This window comes from Callospermophilus lateralis, chromosome 18, assembly GCF_048772815.1.
Source record: "Callospermophilus lateralis isolate mCalLat2 chromosome 18, mCalLat2.hap1, whole genome shotgun sequence".
In the NCBI taxonomy this organism is placed as follows: domain Eukaryota; kingdom Metazoa; phylum Chordata; class Mammalia; order Rodentia; family Sciuridae; genus Callospermophilus; species Callospermophilus lateralis.
The window spans coordinates 2048210-2069360 of NC_135322.1; the positions used below are offsets into that span (position 1 = coordinate 2048210).

Below are 21151 nucleotides of genomic sequence, written 5' to 3' on the forward strand. Positions count from 1 at the left end.
GCCGCACCTCTGCCCAGGTAGCCCAGGGATCCGTGTCACGCCTATTTTCTGGAGCCTGATCCTTCGAGTTTCTTGAGCAACAGCTCCTGCCCTCCACTCCTACGTCTCCGGGGCTAATTACACCCTGTCCTCCCCAACCTCCCGGCTCCGCCTGGCCGTCCCCGTCTCCGTGGCAACGGTCGCCCCCCTCCTAAGAAGAGCTGGGCCCAGTTTATTCCAAATTTTTTACGTCTCTTTAATTTAAATTCTCTGAATAACTCTGACTCCGTGGAGTGCGGTGGCAGCCCTGGGGGAGCGGGCCGCCGCAGGTGGGGTGGGGTGGGGTGGGGTGGGGTGGGGTGGGGTGGGGTGGGGTGGGGTGGGGTGGGGTGGGGTGGGGCGGCGGGAGGGCCGCGCCAGCCGGGCATCACCGCTTGAAGCGGTAAGTAATGGGCAGCAAGAGCTTGCTCTTCTTGAGGGCCTGAACCTTCTTGAGCGTCTCGTCGTCCAGTGCCAGGAAGCAGCGGCGCGAGTACTCAAGCAGGCGCTCCTTGGACGGGTCGAACTCGCCCACCTCGGCCAGCTTCTCCGGGGCCACGATGAGCAGCTCTGCGATGGGCGTGGTCAGCGCCACTGTGTTACGGTCCACGCGGTGATGCTCGAAGGCCCGCGACATGCTCTTTAGCTTCTGGAAGGTACCCAGGATCTTCTTATAGCGGCAGAGAACCCCATCAGCGTCCTTCACTGCGAAGCCAAGGAGGGCAGACAAACGGACAGGGACAGGGAGAAATATAGGGAAAGCGGAATAGGAAACAGGAGGGCAGACATGGGAAGGGGTGAGGGACACACAGGATAGGAAATGGAGGCAGGGAAGAGAAGATCAAGAAGGCAGAGCAGGTGAGGGCAATGGAGAAAGACGAGGGAGCACAGACGGAAAGCAGGAGGAAGGGAGCGCACGCGAGAAGGTTGGGCCAGGGGGAAGTTGGAGAGGGCAGGCCAGAGACAGAAGCAGAGAGGGCTGTCAGCCACGCGTTCCCAGACCCGCGGACACTCCTCCCACTTAAGTGAATCCGCTTTTGAGCACCCTATGAGGAAGGCCCTCCTCTTTCTGAGGAAGACACCAAGGTCGTGAAGTTGGGGAGAAGGCTGCAGGATGCACCCAGGTCTGGTCTTTTTTCACATGGAGAGGCTAGCTAGGTCGGGGCTCTGCGGAAGTCACAGCAAGTCTGGGGCCCAGACCTCTAGGACACCTGCATCCTGCTCACCCCGCTGTCTCTCCCGAGCCTTGGGCTTCCCGAAGCGTCTCCGGCCTGCATTTCCCTTCTGGTTCCGCCTCTTCCTCTCGCCCGCACTGCCTTCTTCAGACACCCCGCTGAGTGAGGAGGCTGCTGATTCAGGGTCTGAGGCCTCGCCACCAGCCCTGCTGTCCCCCTCAACCCTCCGGGGCCCAGGCTTCACCCGGCAGTGGTCGTCTGGGGAGACAGAGACACATGAACTGGGACTGCAGATCTCACATCACTGGTCCCAGGGGAAAGAAAAAGGGCCGGAGCACTTGGAGATCACATCCCACAGTGAGAGACTGGACCCCCCAACCAGGGTGCCTCCACCAAGACAGACAGACAAGGACTGCATTGCACATGGTGGTGACAATGCTGAGTAGAGTAGGCCAGCTGGAACTTAGGAGGTGGGCATGGGTGGACCCCCTTTTCCAAGCTCCTAAAGTTGGAGGCCTGGAGGAGGGCTGTTCCAGAGGTCTGGGGACCTGGACTTCAGGCAGATCTTAACCATGTGGGGTTCCGAGTGTTGAGTATTGAAACTCAGAAGCCAGATAAGGCCTTGGTCCTGGTGGGTGGTGTCAGACCCCTAAAAACCAAGTTTCTGGCTAAGGATACCCAGACAGCAGCCGAGACCCAGAGAGTCCTGTCATCCAAGGCAGTCACCCAGGACGAAACCCTCAGTGTAGAGAGACAGGAAAGTACAGATCCATAATCCTATGGTCACTAGTAACAGACCTCAAACACCACAAGACCCTTGCCCAGGCTTTGGAGGCAGTTACCAGCTAGGAAGTTTGCAAGGAACCCAGTTGAGGTTGGGAGGTGCACAGAGTTGAGTTCTCCAAGACGGGCTCGAGATCTGGCAAAGGAAAGCCCTGACTCTCTAGGGAACAAGCTGGAATAGTGGTCAGAACATTGCCAACAGGACAATCACAAACTGGCCTTGGGAGGCTGCTGCTGGCCATGAATTACAGCAGAGTAAGGCAAAGTGGTTGGGAGAACAGATTCTATGATCACCAAAAAGGTCCCCAGGTTAGAGGCTGACTCCACTTGCAGAGAGTTGAAGCTCTTTGAAGAGGAAGGAGCATTAACCAAGATAAGGGACAGGGTAGGTAGGAAGACAAGTCACTTTGGGGCACAGAAGGCCTTGGAGGCCTGGATGCTTGAAAAGATAGCTGGGATGCAGGGCAAGGTCCTCTGAAGAACCCAAAGGACTGCAGTGGTCCTCTAGGGAAAAGGAAGAGGAACCTGGACTCAGGTTCCAGATTATCCTAGGACACAGGGGCTGGGGGCTGATGGGGTGTGGGGCAGTCCACTGGAACGGAAGAGATCCTGGGGGATGGGAGGTCCTGGATTTCAAGCAAGATGGAAGCTGAGCAGTAAATTAGTGGACAGGACCGAGATGCCAGGACCCCACCAAGCCAACCACACAGTGGGGCCTCAGCCTGTGGGTAGGACGGATTGGGGGCAACTGTGTCAGTGCCCCCCACCTGTGTCCATCCGGGCAGAGGAGATGAACTTGTCCAGCTGACACCGCAAGAAATCCCTCTCTTCTTCCAGATCCTCAATGCGCTTCTGCAGCCAGGAGTTCCTCTCCAAGGCCATGTGCAGCTGGGCCTTGACGCCGTTCATCAGGGCCAGTGTGGGGGATGCAGCCTCTGGAGGCTCTAGGGATAGCAGGGAGGGGAAAGGGTCCCCAGTCACACACCACCACAGGGCAGCACCCCAGCTAACCAAACCTCCAAGCCCTTAGCTCACCGTCGAAGTTCCCCCGGGAGGGACTGAGGCTGTAAAAGATCTGTGAGTCTAGGCGCTGCGCCTCATCAAAGGGGATGGAGATCTCCAAAGCCTCCTCGTCCTTCTTCACTGTAGAGGAGAGGCCGTGATGGTCCCCTAGGGATGACTCAGGGCCTCTCAACACCCCCAACCACAGCAGCCCAGGAAGGAGGGACAGGGATGATGGGCCAAGTTGGGGAAGGGAGGCTCCTCACTTGTCCACCTACGGATGTTTCGGTCATTCATAACGAAGCTTCCTGCAGACCCAGCAGCTGAGCGCCTCAGGGGCACTGGACAGAAACAGCAGCCACAAGTGGGGTCAGTCCTGGCCTCACTCCTTGGAAATGAGAAAGGACCCGGACTCCCAGGTCTGAGGGAGGAAGGGACCTATACTCCAGACTCCTCTTGAATGAAGGTGCTGAGGACCCAGACACGTAGGTTCTGGGGAGAAGTTAGCTGGGGCCGTGGACCCCTGTTACATAGGGAGAATTGCTGGGTTCCCCCTGGGATCCACACAGCAGGGTCACACTGGCCTGAATGTGAAGGACTCCCACCACGGACCATTTTCCACTCCAAAAAAGCCTTAGGTACAGTGAAGGGAGACCTCCCCAACTTCCAAGCATGGGGTGGCAGTCCAGCCCACACCGCTGCCTCCTCCCTCAGGCACCCCACGCCCCTCCCCAGCACTCGCGTGGGCAAGCAGGGCCTTTTTCCCGTGGCGGGGGACACGTGCACAGTGTGGGAGAAGGTCACGCGTGGGGATGAGCTCCCCCCCCCCGCCCCCGCCCTTTGTCCCGCGAGTGGGAGAGGACAGTCATAGAAAAGGGTCCCAGCAGGGCGCGCTCAGGCCAGGGGTGCGAATGCGGCCACCATACCCCACCAATGGCTTCCCGGGGTCCGAGGAGCCGGGGTGGGGGGGGGGGCTCCCCGCGCTCACCCACCCGCGCGCGGAATCCGGCCCAGGGACCGACGGTGGAAGCGGCGCCCCTGCCTGGCGCCGGGGAACGTCTGCAAAGTGTCACAGGGAGCGAAGAGAAGCGCCCACCCGCGAGCACGCCGGGGATTGGGGGCTCGTCTCGGAACTGGGCAGCGTAGCCGGCAGGGACGCGGGGACTTGCCCCGTCCAGCCTGCCTGGCGCGCCTCCTCTAGAAGTCCCAGCTCCCAGGTGAGGCCCGCCGTTTGCGCGGAGGCTAAGGCCGCACTTGCGCGATGGCCCCTTGAAGTACTTCCCCCCGCCTTCCCTCATAGAACAGGCAGGGAACGTCAAGAAATTCCCATCCTGAAGAGCTGGCGCAGCTCCGGGGGTCCCCCAGTGTCTAGTCGACTGGGGAATTCGCAGGGAGAAGGGAGAAGCAAGCCAGGAAAATTGAAGAGAGGAGAATCCACTCTTAGCGATTCTCCAGGAACTGGCTGGTATGATCCCATCTCTCTCAACCAGAAACCAAGGTTTCCAGGGATGTCGGACCAGGATGGCAAGTGGAGTGAGAGTTACCCCTCACCTGGAAATGAGGTCCAAAAACAGTCACCACCAACCCCATAAAGGTGACCAGGAGCTTGCTGTGGAACAGTTGGAGTCCAGTCCCCAGCCTCCATTTACTCACCTGTTAAGTGGGGAGATTACAATCCCAACTAGGTTCCTTGTGATAATGCTGAGATGACACACAAAAACTCAGCCTAATACCTGGCCACATACAGGGCTCAAGATCTCAGCGATGTTGGTTTTATCTAAGGTCAGACAGAGGGGTGTGAACAGTCCCTGGGATGTTCTTTCCCACTCTGGGGAGTGCATACAGGACATTAATTTTTCTGCCCCAAAAGAGGTCGGAACAGGAAAGTAAGCCCAGCACAGTGCCTGGCACAAAATAGGCAAGGAAGATGCGCTAAGAAGGCAGATATTTATTAAGCTCAAAGCTCAATTCCACCTCCTCTCTTCCCATTCACCAGCAGTACCTGTACTCTGGGACCGTGAAGGCCTTATGAGAGCAAGGTTTCAACCCTTCGAAGAGAGTCTGAATGTCTGCTCCAAGCAAGAGAACTGCAACCATCCCCCTCCTGCTTCACTTACAGATAAATTGCAGCCTGGATCAGAAGGTCCAGGGGGAGCCATCTGCCCTAGATCAGTGTTTTCCAAACTGCAGGTTCATGGGCAGAGAATTTAATATAGTAGGGTGGACTCTACATTTAAAATAAAAATAGTAAAAAAAGAAAAGAAAAAAAAAATCAAGGGGCCCTGCACATACTAAAGGTGGCTATTGTTGAAGAAACTCGTTTTACATACATTTTGTGTATCTGTATATTGGGCTTCATATAAAACATGTATGTTACAGTGGGTTATGTTTAAAGAAAGTTTTAAAACACTCTTCCAGATGACACAAATCTTCAGGAGCTGAGATGAGCCTGACCCTAGGGCAGGCCAACAGTCCTATTCCCTAACCAGGACAGCCAAGGACCACAGGAGGCAGGTTCTACTAGGTGGTAAGCAAAGAAGGTCCAAGATGCAGTCTCCAAGAATAAGTGCTCAGAGTGTGAAGCTGTTTATTGGGTGTCCAGCCTCAAGTCCTGGTTGGGAAAAGAAGGCAGGTCTGGACCCTGCCCAGTGTCAGCATAGTGGCCTCAGGAAGACAGTGGGGCCTCCCAAGGGCTGCTTTCTTGAAGGGGCAAGTTTTCAGGCACAACATTTTCTCCCTTGGCCCCTCCAGTCAGGGCTCTATCATGGACCGCCCCAGGTCTTCAGAGCCAAAGGACCCCATTCTGTGTGAGGGCTCACTTGTGCCCATCACAGCTCTAAAGCACCGAGCTGGCAGCAGTGGCTTAGGGATTCCTCCTCCAGGAAGGGAATCACTTCCAGAGGAGGCCAGTTTCATTGTGTCCAGGGCCCTGAGAGCAGGCCTGCACCTCCACAAGTGTCTCAGGGCTTCAGTAGTCCTACAACCCTGGGATGCATGATACCAGATCATGGATGCTTCCACCGGGCATGCTTCTGCAGCGTGTTCTGCTCCATAAAGCGGCGCGGGCAGTGTGGGCACTGAAACGGGCGCTCGCCGGAGTGCACGCGGCTGTGCTGGGCTAGCTCCCCCGCATCCCGGAAGCGGCGAGGGCAGAGCGGGCAGCCGTGGGGTCGCCCACCACCGGCTCTATGAATGGAGTGGTGCCGTGCCAGGTGGCTGGCCCGCTTGAATGCCTTCCCGCAGGTGTCACACTCGAATGGCTTCACCTCTGAGTGGGTGATGCTGTGTCGCTGAAGGTAAGACATGTACTCGAAGACCCTGGAGCACACAGGACAGCTGTAGCACTTTTTCTGCGCTGAAGCCCCATCAGCCCCAGGCTCCCTCTGCGACTCCTCGTCCACCAGCACTGTGTAGGGGACACCCTGGGTGTCAATGAGAAGGTAGTGGTTGGGCCTTGGAGGGGACGAAGTCTGGGGAGATCCAGTGGAGGAGGAAGGTCCAGGTTCAGGGGACCTGCCTGTCCGAGGGGGAGGGGCCTCCATGGCCTCAACAGAGGGAAGCGCCAGGGGCTGGGGGCAAGGGGACGGCAGCACCAGCATCCGGAGGGGTGGCTGAGGCCTGGTGGATGGGAGAGAGGATGAGAAGTTTGCACAGCACAGAGGAGCACGGAACCACGGGTTCAGTTCTTTCCCCTCTATGTGCCCTACCAGGACCTCTGCATTTTGCTGCCCCTCAATCTCTCTACCCAGTACTGGACTCTGTGACCCTCTGCAAGGCGGGCGAGGTCTCCTGTCTTCTGGTCTCCACTGCCCACCGTACTCATAGGCGCTCTCTCTTGATGCACAACCGGGACCTTGCTCCCCTTACCCCTCTGCCCTTCTCAGGTAACTGCCCCTCTATGGCTCCGGCCTCTCCCAGGCTATGGCCCGACCCGGGTCTAGGTGAGGGTCCATCCCATACCTCCAGGCTCCCTCTAGTCCGCGCCTCTCCACCCCACACCTCTTCCTAGGCCCTGGAGCTCTCCACCGGCCCGCCCCGGTCCACGGCCCTCGCCTGCCGCCTGCAGAGCCTTTTGGCGCCACCAGCTCTCGGAAAAGCCGGATTGGGACGCCGCGGGCCGGGCCTCCCAGCCCAGCACAGGTGCCGAGCACGGCCCCGCCCCCGCTCGGCTCCCTCGCGCCCCGCCCCGTACCCGGTGCAGCAGCCTCTAATGTCCGGGCGGCTCCAGACGACCCCGAGCTGCCTTCGCAGCTTCAGGCGGCGGCGGGACGGGGACCTCTGGAAGTCCCCAGGAGCTGGCGGCACTGGGTGAGAGGAGCGAGGGTCAGGGGGAAAAAGATGAGGGTCCAGGGGAGGATGGTGGAGGCGGGGCACCTGAGAGCTAGGGAATGGGCGCCGGCTGGAAACACACACCGAGAAGAAGGTTCCTGGGTGCCCAAGGTCCGGTCTTAACCCCCTGCCCTGTCCCAGTACACACGCAAGTAGGAGCCTGAAAGTGGAGTGAGGAATGTTTATTGAGCAACGAATTGGGGAGGGGGGGGTCATGGGCAGAAGGGGGAGGTACTGAGACGAACCAGACCGTGCCGGTGCTCTTTTCTCTGCCTTCTATGCAGACAACAACCATTCACCACTTGAGAGAGCCGAAAAACAAGGCTCAGAGAGATCGCGTCGTTTGCAAAGGCTCACAAAGCACAGCCAGACAGGAGCCCAACTCCTACTGGCTCCCAGGCCCAGGGAGGGGCAACAACTTTGGTCTACATCACACAGCTAGGGGGAAGGGGGAGGAAGGAATGCTGTTTCTTCCTTTGGGTACACGGGGAAACCGAGGCACAGGGTAAGGCAGTAACCTCGGCAGAACTGGGGAGTGTATGTGGGAGTGGCGCTGTGTGGGTCAGACGTGGTGGCCCAGAGAGGGCAGGTCGGCGCAGGTTCGGGCTCAGTGCAGGCGCACGTGCTGCGCCAGCTCCGCGGCGTCCTGGAAGCGGCGCGGGCAGAGCGGGCAGGCGTGCGGAGTGCCCGCGCGGGCGCGGTGCGTGGCCCGGTGCCGCGACAGGTGGCTGGAGCGCTTGAAGGCCTTGCCGCAGGCGCCGCAGGTAAAGGGCTTGAGGTCCGAGTGCGACACACGGTGGCTTTGCAGCCGAAGCGGGCTGGCAAAGACACGGGCGCACTCCGGGCAGCTGTAGCCTTTACGAGGGCCGGGCTCTCCCGGGGGCGCCTCGCGCTGGGGCGGTCCCCGGGGCTCCTCCTCCAGCTGCACCGTGTACATGTAGGGGACCCCGTTGGCGTCGATGAGCAGGTGGCGGCCCAGCCGCGGGGGCCTGGGCCCCGCCGCCGAGGAAGGCGTGGATGAGGGGCCTTCCGCCTTGGGGAATGGGGGAGCCTTGGGGGGCGGTGGGTCCATGACCTCCGGAGAGGAGGACCGAGCGTGGGGTGGCCGCGGCGGCAGCAGCAGCATCTGGAGCGGCAGCTGGGAGCGGCGGAGGGGAGAGAAGTTAAGATCACCTCTTCCTTTCAGGAAAAGCTGCCTAAAAGGGAAGGCGTCCCCATTCTCGCGGCCTGTCACCCTTTCCGCGCCACTGACCTACCGCTCTACAAAATAAGAACGCACTCCAGCCCAGATCTCCAGCCTCCCTCCATCTGCTCCCGGCCACTCCAACCGGGCTTACCAAGTCCCGCTCCACCCTGCCCTTCCTCCTGGCTCTCCCTCTGCAGGCATCGCCCTCCCGTTCCCCACGTGGGAACCAATGTCCGAGCAGGGGTGTCTCCTACCTCACCCCCCTAGCCCTGTGGCCTCCAGGACGTCCCCACCTGTCCATTCCTGTCCCCACCGCTCAGCTGCAGCCCGGGCTGCGTCTTTCCCTCAGAGTCCCCACCTACTAGATGCCCTCGGGGCCTCCCCATCTCGGCCACCCCGCGCCTCCCCGGGTACTTCCCCAGAGTCCTACTAACCCAATTCCCCAAATTCACCCAAGGCTCCTCTGCTGTCCCCACGAGTCGCACCTCAAGGCCTCACCCTGCTCTCTCCACTTGGCCTCTCTTCACCGACAGCCCCTAGGACGCCTCACCCGCTTCCTTTTGTACATCCAGCCCCCCACTTGCTACCTGCTCCGTTCCCCCGAGAGTGCCCCCGCCGCTACCGATGACACCGACATCTTTATTTCCTCTCCCCCGGGCCGCCGCCCTCTCCCACAGGCCCCTCCCGAGCCCCGCGTCCCTCCTTCGGAGTGCAGCTGGCACGCCTCCCCTCCCCGCCCCTCCCGCCTCTCGCCCCGGCGGCCCGCCGCCGGGCGCCCCCAGCCCCGCCCCACCCCGCGGAGCGCCCTGCCCCGGAGCCCCTCGGCGGCGGCGTCCCCGCCCCACCGCCCAGCCCGTCGGCCCCAAGGCCGGCTCCTCCCCCATCCCTGCCCCGTACCCGGTGCAGCGGCCTCTCGGGTCCGGGAGCGGGCCGAGGTCCCGGCGGCCCGGGCTTGCCCTGGCGAGCGCCGCGGTGGGACCGAGCTTCCGGGCAACTCCGGGCCGGCGGCGCCGGGTAAGCGGGACTGGGGCGCGGGGGCGCGAGGGGCGGCGGCGTCCCTGGGAAAGGGCGCCGGCGGGGAACACGCGCGCCCCGCACGAAGGTTCCGCCGCCGGAGTCGGCCCCTCACCGGGGGACAGCCGCGGAGCTTCGAGGGGCCTGGAGGACCTGCCAAAGGCCCGGCCCGGCCCGGCTCTCCTGCTCCGGTCCACCTCCCTGGCTGAGCAGTTCCGTCGTTCTGAAGGCCCTAGGGATATTTCTGTCGATGGAGCAAATGGGGAGACAGAGGTCGAGGCCAGCCTTTTGCTGATGTGAATAGCCAGGATTCTCCCGTCCGCAAATGGGGAAACAGAGACCCAGGAGGCCAGTTGCCAGATGTGCGGGTGGGAACATGTGATATTTTGGGTGGGCACATGGGGAAACTGGGCCTGGAGTTTGCTAGATTTATTGGTGGGGAGGTGTGATACTTTCTTGTGGACGCGTGGGGACCTGAAGCCCAGAGTAGGCCGGTCACTGCTGTGTACAGAGGTGTGAACTTGTGCGCTTCCCACCCAACACGCGGGAAAACCGAGGCCCAGAGAAGGCCAGGCAGTGCGGGATATGCAGGGGGGAAGGGCGGGCCTCCCACCCGGCAGGTGGGGAAGTGGCCGCCCTGCAGCAAGCCTAGCGCCCAGGTGCTTACTGCCAGCTGGCTGTGATCTGGAAGGGCGTCGGCAGAACATGGGATGGGGCCCGGGTGCGCCTCCCTGGCACAGAAGCACTGGGAGGCCCAGGTGTCAACAGTGCTTGCGGGGACCCTCTCGGGCTGCTGGAGCCCTGGCCCAGGCGTACGCTGAGAAATTGCAGGGTGCGCGGAGAAGTGATGAGTAGGTAGGCGCTTCACACAGAGCGCGGCCAGGGAGCCACGCATCACCGACACAGGAGTCGGGGCAGAGCGGCAGTAGCAGCTGGAAGCGGCAGAGGAAAAGAAGGGAACCCTTCTCTCGTGCCCAACTCGAGGACCAGAACCTGAACCCCAGCTCTCTTCTTCTAGGGAGCTGTCCAGCACATCTCTAATGGCTGTAATGCTCTGTCTACTCTGTGAGGTCATAGCCTAGCCACGTGGGGCTCTTGCTCACCTCAAATGAGGTTAATGCCTCTAACGATAAGTACAAATTTGACTAAGTCCTCAATTTAAATCTATATAGCCACAGTGGGTACTAGCTACCTATCCTATGGGGTCACTACATATTCTGTCCTCAACCAGTTCAAACTTGAAGCCTGAGGGCCAAAATGGGATCATCATGTTTGATTTGATTACAACGGCTATTGTGGTGGTGGTGGTGGTGGTGGTGGTGGTGGTGGTGGTTGTAGTTTTGGTTTGGGGCTTTTTATTCCACTATTTCAAATGCCAGATATTTCAAATTTCAAATGCCAGAAAGTGCACAGATTCGAATTCCCAGGCACACATGGAAATAAACATCCCCAGATGTGGCAACAATCAGCTGGAACTGAAAAAGTCTCCTATCCAGAAACCCTCAAGTGATCCAAACAATTTTATATTAGGCTAAAATTAAAGTTCCCTCAACCTTGTGCTGTCTAGAACAGCCATCCCTGGCACTGAGCACCTGACACATCTAATCTGCAATAAAATGTGCTTAAGTGCAGAATTCCCTACAGACTCCAAAGATTTAGTGTTGGGGGGGGGGAGTAAACTATCATGTGAATAATTTTTATATATATATATATATTTTTTTTTTCTTTTTGGTACCAGGGATTTAACTCAGGGGCACTTGACCACTGAGCCCCAACCCCAGCCCTATTTTGTATTTTATTTACAGACAGTTTCTCACTGAGTTGCTTAGCACCTTGCTTTTGCTGAGACTGTCTTTGAACTCACAATCCTCCTGTCTCAGCCTCCCAAGCCACTGGGATCACAGGCTTGTGCCATTGCGCTCAACCTAATTTTTATATTGAATATTCTGAAATACAATTTTGGATACATACTGGTTTACATGAGGCATGTATTAAAATTAATGGTGCATGCTCCTTTTCCTTTTTTAGCATAACTACTAGAAAATTTAAAATTTCATATGTGGCTCATTCTACTTCTACTGTACATCATTGCCTTAGATGTCCTCCTGCTTTGGTAATTTTATGTCTACAACAGCCATCCCTGACACTGAACACCTGACACATCTAGGGGAAAGGGACATTGGAGACTGGTAAACTAAGGGCCTGCCTGGTCTAAAGGGCTCCACCCCTGCTCTGGTCACCTGACCCACCTCACCCACCTGTTCACTTGCCTGCACATTGGAGACACTTGAGTTTGTTACCCTTTCTGCTTTCTGGGTCACCATTCCCACAAACTTCAACTGTGCCCTCCGTCTACCCAGGCTTCTCAACTTCAGCAGTGACATTTTGGGCTGGATCATTCATTCTGGGCCCATCCTGTACACTACAGATGTGGAGCACAATCCCCCAAGCTCTAGTGGTGACAACTCAGAAGTCTCTCCACATTGCCCAGTGTTCTCTAGGGGCAATACTACTCCTGGTTGAGAATGACTGGTCAACAGGAACAGCTACCCAATCTGAGTCTCCCACCCTGATCCTGCTCTCAAGTTTCCATTAACTAGTTGCACCCATGAGAGCTATACTCGCCCCACCCCAGTATCAGAAAATAGCAACACTGACCAATATTTATTAAGCCCTTATTCAGGGACAGTCATTGCTAATGTGCAGAACACTCAAAGCAGACTCACCAATCAAATGCCACGAGGATCCCTATTCTACAGAAGATATCACACAGTGGTCGAAGATCACACATCTGAAGGTGAGACGGCACCTGCATCTGCCTGGTCCCAGGTTAGGAAAGGCCATCCTATTGGCTGGCACTTCACACTTCTCCCCCAACCCACCCCATCAACATTGACTCCCAGCTCATAGCAACACTGTCTCCATCACCAGTCCCTTCCTCTAGTCCCTGTTCTCCGTGGCAATACCCAGGAGATATCTTTTAAGCCCATGGAATCTTATCATAATCTGACTTGAAAGAAGTTTTTTGCTGAGCTTAGAATTAACCCGAAAGCCCTTGCAGGCTGTGCAGACTGGCTGGCTTTTCTTTCCTGGCTGCATCACCATGGTTCTGCCATTGCTCAACCTGACAGCCTTTCCCACTTGAGGGCCTCTGTTGCTATTCTCTCTGGAATGTTCCTTTCTGCCACTCAGAAGGGTGGATTCTTTCTGGCCATTCAGGTCTCAGCTAAAGTAACATTTTGCACTGAAACCTCTGGTGGGGGTGTCAGTTCACATAGGCAATAACTTATCACTTTATTTCATGTGCACCCCACATCAGGATGTAGCATGGCTTTGAACACTTATGGATCTGCTGTTTCACTGTCTGCCTTTCTCATACTTCAAGAAGGCAGGCCAGCTCTGTCCTGACATGCTAGCATGATAGCATCACCAAAGGCACCTGGAGAAGGTAGGGGAATAGTAGTAAATAGTAGTTGAATAAATGAACGAATAAGTGAATGAATAAATTTGAGCATCCCCTCCAAAAGTCAAATATATTTCTCTTCACCCTTAAAAAGCATCACTGTCACCCTCATGGGACAGGATCTCGATGAAGCCCCACATCTGCATAAGTCCAAACCCTTGAATATCTTCATTCCCTCACTTCCCAAAGCCAGACAGCCACCAAGTTCTAGTGTGTCCACGCCCTAATAGGTTCTTTGAGCCATACTCTTCTGTTTGTTCTCTAAGCCCCATTTCTGGCCCCTCCCTCCCTCATCTGGACCCCAGAGCCAGACTTCTTCCCAGTTCCTTGGCTGCCAGTTCCCTTCCCACACTGGCCTCGCATAGTCTTCTCATAACCATGTGGAATGTGACTTATGCGCCGCTCAAAGCTCCCAGTGGCCTCAGGACCAAGTTTAAGTTCCTCAGCCTGGAAGCTGAGACCCTTCATGAAATGATGCGGCCCCTTCTCTGCCTTGTCTCTCAGCGGTGCTCCAGACACACTTGGCACTTCACAGCCCCCTGGGCAGACAGTGAATTCACAAGGCTCCATGTGCAAAGCCTTGTTTGTCTCTGCCAGGGAATTCTGCCTCTGCCCCTGCTGGCACCCTTACTCCATAGCCTTCAGGAATGCTGAGGACTCTGACCTTCCAAGCTGTTAGACATATCCTGCATGCCCAGACCACCAGTCTTCCAGAACCAGAAGGACCTTTCTAACACCCTCTCTACTTAAAATCCTCCCATGGACCTACCCCTCCACCTGGCATTCAAGGCCTCTCACAACCTAGCATCAGCCTCCTTTCCCACCTCTGCCATCACCCAACCTTGACCAGACAACCCAGTCAATCATTTGACTTCACTGTCCACACCTCCAATTTTGGGCCAGTATATCTGGGCTTATGCTCAGTCTGAGATTCCCCTCCCAGGCTCCAATGTCATCACATAAACTCCTTTTCCCTCAGCAATCACTCTCTCTCCAGCCTCACCCATGACCAATTATCCATTCCCCCAAACTTCATGTCTAGCATAAAGCTCAGCACTCCAGACAGGCAGACAGGGATACTCCATGTCCTTGAAAGGAATAAGCTCACTTCAGCCCTGCAGCCCCAGAGGCCAGTGACGCCCAGCCCAGCACCTTCACCTTGCTCTAGCTGCCCAACCCCTCCCAGCCTGCAGCCTGGGCCCTGCCTCCTTCAGGAACCTCTCCCAGACCATCCCCTTTTCTCAGTGTCTGTGTCTCCCATGTTATCTTGCCTCTGAGGAGGAGAGTGATTTCCAATCCACTCCTCTGGTTCAAACAAAACTCTCCCAGGCTTTCTGCCTTCTCTATACAGGCCCTGGTCTTCCCTCACAGGACTTCAGTCTCCAAAGCCCACTGTCTGGGAGCCACCTCCATTGCCAAGACCCTCATTGTGCCGCCTAGCAGGACACTAAGGACACTCCTGACTCGATAGGCCTTGGTCCAGCAGCACAGCCAACTTCCAGGCCCTGAAATGGCTGCAGGAATGCCTTCCAGGGATGCTCTGACCCCGGGAAAAGGGGAGGGACCACCTTAGGGATGCGGGAGTGTCAGGACAACACTCTGGTCAGAAACTCCCCACAAAAGAGAGGTTCACAAAGTATTGGGGTTCCACTCTACACCAACAATTAAATAAGAATCAAAAGTAATAAAAATAAAAACTTATTTAGTATACATAAGCAATAGAGCATTAAATGCTACCTTCGTACAGTAGGTGATATTTGTACACCACCTAACCACAACTTATATTCAGCCATCTCCCATTCATCCTATGCATCCTGGAGAGGGAACCGTGTCCTATTTTACAGACAGGAGAAAAAAATGGGTCCATGCCCTCCACAGAGAGAATCAGGCACAAGGTATATAGTACTTGAGATCCTGAGCCTGAAAGAAAGGGAGGGAGGGTGAAACAAGGTTCTCTCCAAAATTCAACAGTTCCAACTCACTCCAACCCATGTCCCAAGACATGCACATCCCCTGTATAATCATGTTTCCCTTGGCTGATGCACCTCGAGACCCTCACTCTCTTCTTCATTCCCGACATTTGTAGAATTCCAGCATGCCCTGAAGTTGGAGGTCATTCAGCCTCCAACATGAAAGTTAGGAAAAGATGGGCTGGGGATGTGGCTCAAGTGGTAGCATGCTCGCCTGGCAAGCTCGAGGCACTGGGTTCGATCCTCAGCACCACATAAAAATAAAATAAAAAGATATTGTGTCCATCTAAAACTAAAAAATACATAAGAAAAAAAAAAAAAAAAAAAGGAAAGAGTGCTGCTTTGCCTCTTATGACACCAGAGTCAAGCTCTTCAGTTGACATCTCCCAAGTTGAGATCTGGAAACCAAGGGATACTGATTGCTAAAGGCAACAGTTCCATGCCCAAGTCAATGATAGATTCAGTCTTGCCTAATGCACGAGGACATGCTGAGCCAGGTCTCTGGTACTCCTGAGCAACTTGGGACAGAAGAACAGGTATAAGAAGCCCAATGGATGGGCAGGTTGTTCTGCTGCTTCCCTGTGCACAGTGTGTCCATGCAGGCATATGCACAACCAGTGACCAAGGGTCACCCTTGAGTCAGAGCAGGCCATGAGCCTGGAGGCCCAGGGAGGGCAAAAGGTAAAGCCTAACTTAGGGAAGAGGTTCATGGTGGAGACCAGGAGAATCTATGGTTGATGAAGATACAGTCAAGGTCATCTTTGAATTTAAAGGAGCAACAAAAGGAATGGGGGTGAATTCATTAACTCAGGAAGAGGTAAATTAAGAGCTGAGGTGGCACAAGAACTTTTCTGTATCCCCCGGTTTGTTCTATTTCATCCTGCATCCCCCTTCTACTTAAATCCCTCAAGTTCCACTGTCATGCATCTTAGGTATTCTTTCAATAAATGAAAGAATGGTGTACAAGAATGGTGTACAATGGTATACTTGGTACACCAGCTTCTTGGCATGAATGAGAGTCCCTGTCTCTGTCCCTGCGACTACATTTATGGACTAGTTTTTACTGGGTACCTGCTGTGACTAGAAACTCTCTCAGGCCTTATGGGGGCGACAAAGACCAAAATATCAAAATGTTTCCTCTGGTTTACAGATCAGGAAATTCAAATTCAAAGACTATTCAGGATGCCTTCAGAGTTACTAAGGGACCTTTTATAAGCAAAGACTAGGTTTTCAAGGGAGATGGTCATTTCATTTCTCATTCAGCCTTAGCATTTTCCAAATGAGGAAACTGAGGCCCAGAAAAGTGAAAAGTTGACCTTCACACTGCAGGTAGACAGCAGAGCTGCATCAGATGCAGTGCTGGGAAGGTCTTTGCACTCTCCCACCCCAACACACTCACTGCATGGGGAGTTGTCGCATGACCCCTCAGGCATAAGAGGGGTGTGGTGTGGCAGAAAGCTTAGGTGGGAATGATGGTTAACTTCCTTAGGGAAAAGTCACCCAAGTGAAAGAGGTCTCAGCAGGGGTGGATCTCCCAGCCCTCAAGGTGGTGGCTTGAGGCTGGCTAACCACAGGTAGATGTGGGTGCTGGAAAGGAAAAGGAAGGAGAAACCTAGTGGGGCCTTTGAGTTTTGTCTCCAAGAGACCTGTGAGTTCATGAAGATACTGCTTTTTTCCTCGTACATATATAAAACTAGTTCTATGAATTCTATCTAGCTGTATGGATTCAGCTGCATGTAGTCACAACCGTCTTAAGACACAGCTGCCATCAGTGTCCTCAGGCCCTGGCAACAAGGATGTGATTTTTTGATATTAGCATAAGATAAACTAGGTACATTCCAGCCAGAATGAAGTCACTTTTTGTCCTAACCAGTATATACACCCTTCCTCCTAACACATATTTCAAGAATCCACTTGATCTTCTGCTGTCCATGACCATGCTTCTGTCAGTAAACCTCCCAATAAATGGGACTCTGTGCAATCCTGGATTACTCTGCCTCTTTTCTTCAGTCTCAGGGCCCCTTGCAGCTGGTTCTCATACACTAGAATGGGACACACACACAGTCTTTGGAAATCTGGTTTGGATTTTTACACATGAAACACAACTTGGCCTAATTCAAGTGCCTAGCAACTACACTTGACCAGGTGCTACCATACTGGGTAGCTGTGTCTACAGGAGAAGACGGGTCAAGAAGCAACTGTGATGCAACATTAGTTCCAAGAGGCCAGAGAAGCAGGTGCTCTGACTGAGTGAGGGTCATAGAACTGGGAAGGCTTTCCGGAGGAGATGTCCAAGTTCAGTCTTGCAATCACAGGAGAATTAGCCAGATTAGGGAACAGCAAGTGTAGTTTCAGGCAAAGTGAGTGGAGGATGCAAAAGCCAGAACTGGAAAAGCGCAGACCACTGTTCATCTTTCAGCGCTCACTATGCACGATACTGGCTGGAGACATCCACATTATCTGGCTGAGGAACTTGAATTTGTGCTGCTGGCACTAGGACATAACGAGGGCACTCAAAGACACTATTAGAAGTGTTCCTCTGAAACCAGTGGTCTTGTGCAGTGCAGGAGAAGCAGAGGGACTCCTCACTCCACCTGGGGGCTGGAGTGAGAAAGGAGTCAAGATGGCATTCTGGAGGAAATGAGTTGCCCCAGATGGACAGGTTACATACACACAGTCTTTGGAAGTCTGGTTTGCATTATTACAAATAAAACACAAGTAATTCCATGACAACCCAAGACACACCTGTAGATATGAACAGTGCTCAGGAAAGTGTGGTGTTGAATTTAGCCAGAGCACGAAGTGGTGAGAGTTTGGCAGGCAGGCAGGCAGGCACTGCCTCCTGAAGAGCTTTCTCTCCCACACACCCCAGGTTGAAGAGCTGCATTTCTCATATTGCCTCTGGAAGGAGCTGTGGAAGGATTTCTAGCTTGTGGAAGATCTCCATCTGCTTGTTTTGAGGGTGGTACTGAATTGAGAGGTGAGCCCCCCTCCCCGAGGAGGCTGGTGCTGCTGTTACTGTTGACCAGTGTCCAGTCCTTGCTTCCCCAATGTTTAAGAATAACTCCAGAGAAGCATGCGGAGGCAAGGTCAGAGTGGAAAATTAGAAGTTTATTAAAGGACAGCAGAAAAGACTTCTCCCAGAGGAAGAAGGGGACCCAAGAGGTGGAATCCGTTGAAGGGCGAATGTGTTCCCCTTTTTATAGTTTTTGGTGATGGAATGTAGATGGGAAGGCCCCAAGGGTTGGGACACAGGTGGGCCAAAGAAGTAATCTGGGCACTTTTGAGTCAAGTTTGCTGTTCATTAACATTTCTTTGGGATGGGCTAACTTCAAATCTGTTGCGGGCTGTTTCCTGGGCTTCAACTTTTCCGGAAATTCATTCTCAACATGGCCTCCATTTTAGATTTCACTCGATATTAGACCCGATTTACCTAACTACACTGACTACCTAATTTTAACTCTGGCTTCACTGCCATCCAGGAGACAAAGAGTTAAGTTCCGAGGTCGGGGAGGGGTGTGGGAGAATGGGAGACCCCGAGAATAAGTTCAGCCGTGCAGAAACGCTTTCAATAGGTGAAAATGTAACTGCCCTAGTCCCCACGTGTTCCACAGCATCCGGGCAAAGGCATTGTGCTTGTTTCTTTCATATACGGGTTTTGTTTCTTTGCCTTGAACCCCCTGAACGGTAACTGAATCATTTCTGTTCCAAGAGAGACAATAGGATGCAAAGAGGGAGTTCCCAGCTCCAGGACACACAGGCAGCGATGGACAGAGATGGAAGCCGCCAACACCAAGGCCTCCATCCCACGGGCCTGGTCTTCCGTTCCCGCCTTCGGAGGCCAATGCCCTCCCACACCTCCTCTCGCCCTGCGCAGGGTGGCCCTTCTAGCCGCGCCCTGCCTCTCCATGGTCCTCCCTCCTACCGCTCCGTGCTCACGCTTCCTCTCGTTGCCTCCCGCCCGGTCCCTTCTACCTGCCGCCGACCTGCCGACCTCTGCGATTCACCCTCCTGCCCAGCCCGACCTCCCCCGCTTATGACATCCGCCTCCCCTCTGAGCTCTTCGGTTTGGGAGCGGTCGGCCCCCTGCGCCCCTCAGACCCGTTATCTGGGCCTCCCCTCTGGTCCTCCGGACAGAAAGGAGCCGGTGAGGGCGGGGCCGAACCTTCTGCCGAGGAAAAGGCGAGCGTTTGGGCCCTTCGCAAAGTGCTCCGGCGGGAAACCGGCGGCGCAGAGGACGGACCGCTGTGCCTGACGCTGCACCTCCACTCCTCAGTGGGGTCTCAGTGATGGCGCCCAGAGGCGTCTCCTGCCTGTCCCTTCGTGCCTGGGCCGGGAAGCCTCCCTCCCTCCCACAGACTGGGGAAGTGAGGCCCCCGAGGGCCCGGCTTGGCCTCTGGACGGCCGTGGTCAGGGGAGAGCTGCGCCTTCCCGCCCCGGGGCCCTGGAGGAAGGCGCACGCTCAGCCCGCTCTCCTCCCGGGCCGCCAGGCTGGCCTCCCGGCCACAGAGGCAGGGCCTTCCCTTGTCAGCGCTGGGGAACAGGCTCCGTGGGGACCAGCTGCTCTCTCGCCGCCCGCGATTCCTTCTCTTCTCTCGCTCCGCGCCTTCCCTTCAAGGCCTGAGGGCTCTCGGCCCCCTGAGCCCGAGCCCGAGCCCGGTCCTGGGCGCTCGGTTCTCGGCCTCAGCGCCCTCCGGTCTGAGGACAGGCGCAGAGTTGGGACAAGGGCAGCGCCGGCCACAGGGCCCTGCGCTGGGTGCAGCCCGAGCCCGGTCTGCGCTCCCAGCGGCCCAGGACGCTGAGGCAGGAGGGTCGCCTGCAGAGCCAGCCCGTGCAGCGGCGAGGCGCTAGGCAACCGGTGAGGCCCTGCCTCTGAGTAAAACAGCAAGTAGGGCTGGGCTCCGAGGCCGAGGCCCCGAGTTCCTTCCCCAAACAACCACCTGCAGCCCGGCTAGTTCATCCCTGAGAGAACCGTGATCAGGATGTCCCCCAACTTGACAGCAGTGCCGAAACTAAGTTTTGAGCCTGAGATAGAATCTTACTACATTATCCAAAATAAATGTGTGTGTGTGTGTGTGTATAAAATAAATTTAAAATATAACATTTTAAAACATTTAAAAAAAAAGAAAAATAAGTAAAACATACCCGTAGACAGTGATAGGGATAGAACCCAGAATTTCATGCATGGGGGGTGCTGGGATTGTGGCTCAGAGGTAGAGCGCTCGCCTCGCATGTGCAAGGCTCTGGGTTCGATCCTCAGCACCACCTAAAAATAAAAGTTATTATGTACAACTACAAAAAAATAAATATTAAAAAAAAAATTGAGTTTTGTGGGCTGGGGTTGTACCTCAGTGGTAGAGCGCTTGCCTTGCATGTGTGAGACCCTGGGTTTGATCCCCAGCACCACAAAAAAATAAACAAGTAAAAATAAAGATATTGTGTCCATCTACAACTAAAAAAAAATTGGGGTTTGCGTATGATATTTATTGTCCTTTAATCAATTGGGATTTCATTTCTCATACTGAATGCCCATGGGTATGTGTTGTTTTGTACTTTTTCTTAATCCATCTCTTCATTCCTGTCTTTCAGGGGCAGTCAGGTTTTGCTGGCTGACTGGTTTTCAGTGAGCTCCTTCCCTGTGCTGGGCCTCATTTTCCCCCATCTGTGTAACTGGGTTTTCTTGCTCTCTTGTCTGTCCCTAGAAATGTCAGAATGAAAGTTGAGAGACAAGATATTCCTTTGTGGTAAGCAAACCCTGATCTGCCTCTGGTGCCCACTGAGCCCACAATAAACCTCAGTTAGCCTCATTGACAGGCCACTCAGAGACCCAAACAGGAAGGCCTGAGGGTGACCTCCTGGAGGTTCACTACTGGCTCAGGCCTTGAGGCTGCCATCATCACGGGCTACTGATTCCCGCATCTGTTCTCTTCACAGTCAGTACACTTATGTCTTTTTCACAGTTAGACATTTACATTTATGTATTAATTAAAATATGTTTATTGAACATTCTACTGTCATATATTACTAAAAATAAAAAAATTCAATAAAAAATGTTTATTGAATACCTGAAATACCCAGACACTCGTGTGTGTGCTGTAGCTACAGAAGGAATGATAAAGATGTGGTCTCTGACTTCAAAGAACTTGCACTCTGACATGAATGAGCCATGAATTGGGGGTTTTAAAAAATCAAATTTTAAATATTGACTACA

General features: G+C 54.8%; 3 protein-coding genes across 10 annotated transcripts; all 3 read right to left on the reverse strand.

The window, feature by feature from the left end:
- Positions 1 to 210: 210 nt before the first annotated feature.
- Positions 211 to 9684, reverse strand: Ccdc106 (coiled-coil domain containing 106). Of its 6 annotated transcripts, none has more exons than XM_076838057.2 (6): positions 9391 to 9684; positions 3245 to 3319; positions 3012 to 3119; positions 2744 to 2920; positions 1245 to 1451; positions 211 to 723 (listed from the first exon to the last, which is right to left on the reverse strand). In XM_076838057.2, exons 2-6 carry the CDS (start codon positions 3273 to 3275, stop codon positions 407 to 409), a joined length of 840 nt encoding a protein of 279 aa, XP_076694172.1. In that variant the 5' UTR covers positions 3276 to 3319; positions 9391 to 9684; the 3' UTR covers positions 211 to 406. The 6 variants fall into 6 exon arrangements, with proteins under 6 accessions (XP_076694172.1, XP_076694174.1, XP_076694176.1 ...); XM_076838059.2 differs by lacking the exon at positions 9391 to 9684 and adding an exon at positions 3967 to 4181; XM_076838061.2 differs by lacking the exon at positions 9391 to 9684 and adding an exon at positions 3971 to 4146.
- Positions 5083 to 7231, reverse strand: Znf581 (zinc finger protein 581). Its single transcript, XM_076839158.2, has 2 exons — positions 7171 to 7231; positions 5083 to 6596 (listed from the first exon to the last, which is right to left on the reverse strand). The coding sequence occupies exon 2, from the start codon at positions 6575 to 6577 to the stop codon at positions 5984 to 5986; it is 594 nt and encodes a 197-aa protein (XP_076695273.1). The 5' UTR covers positions 6578 to 6596; positions 7171 to 7231; the 3' UTR covers positions 5083 to 5983.
- On the reverse strand, positions 7430 to 9474 carry Znf580 (zinc finger protein 580). 3 transcript variants are annotated; one of them, XM_076838065.2, is made up of 2 exons: positions 9391 to 9428; positions 7430 to 8503 (listed from the first exon to the last, which is right to left on the reverse strand). In XM_076838065.2, exon 2 carries the CDS (start codon positions 8431 to 8433, stop codon positions 7915 to 7917), a length of 519 nt encoding a protein of 172 aa, XP_076694180.1. In that variant the 5' UTR covers positions 8434 to 8503; positions 9391 to 9428; the 3' UTR covers positions 7430 to 7914. The 3 variants fall into 3 exon arrangements, with proteins under 3 accessions (XP_076694180.1, XP_076694179.1, XP_076694178.1); XM_076838064.2 differs by lacking the exon at positions 9391 to 9428 and adding an exon at positions 8979 to 9068 and having other exon boundaries at positions 7430 to 8445; XM_076838063.2 differs by having other exon boundaries at positions 7431 to 8445; positions 9391 to 9474.
- Positions 9685 to 21151: the final 11467 nt, after the last annotated feature.

Bases quoted from the DNA above. Each gene is read 5' to 3' on its own strand.
- Znf581 (XM_076839158.2), bottom strand. From the start codon at position 6,577: ATGCTGGTGCTGCCGTCCCCTTGCCCCCAGCCCCTGGCGCTTCCCTCT.
- Znf580 (XM_076838065.2), bottom strand. From the start codon at position 8,433: ATGCTGCTGCTGCCGCCGCGGCCACCCCACGCTCGGTCCTCCTCTCCG.
- Ccdc106 (XM_076838057.2), bottom strand. From the start codon at position 3,275: ATGAATGACCGAAACATCCGTAGGTGGACAA. The intron at 2,921-3,011 runs GTGAGCTAAGGG...TGCTATCCCTAG, and splicing joins CTCCCGGGGGAACTTCGACG to AGCCTCCAGAGGCTGCATCC. The intron at 1,452-2,743 runs GTGGGGGGCACT...CTGTCTCCCCAG, and splicing joins CTCTGCCCGGATGGACACAG to ACGACCACTGCCGGGTGAAG.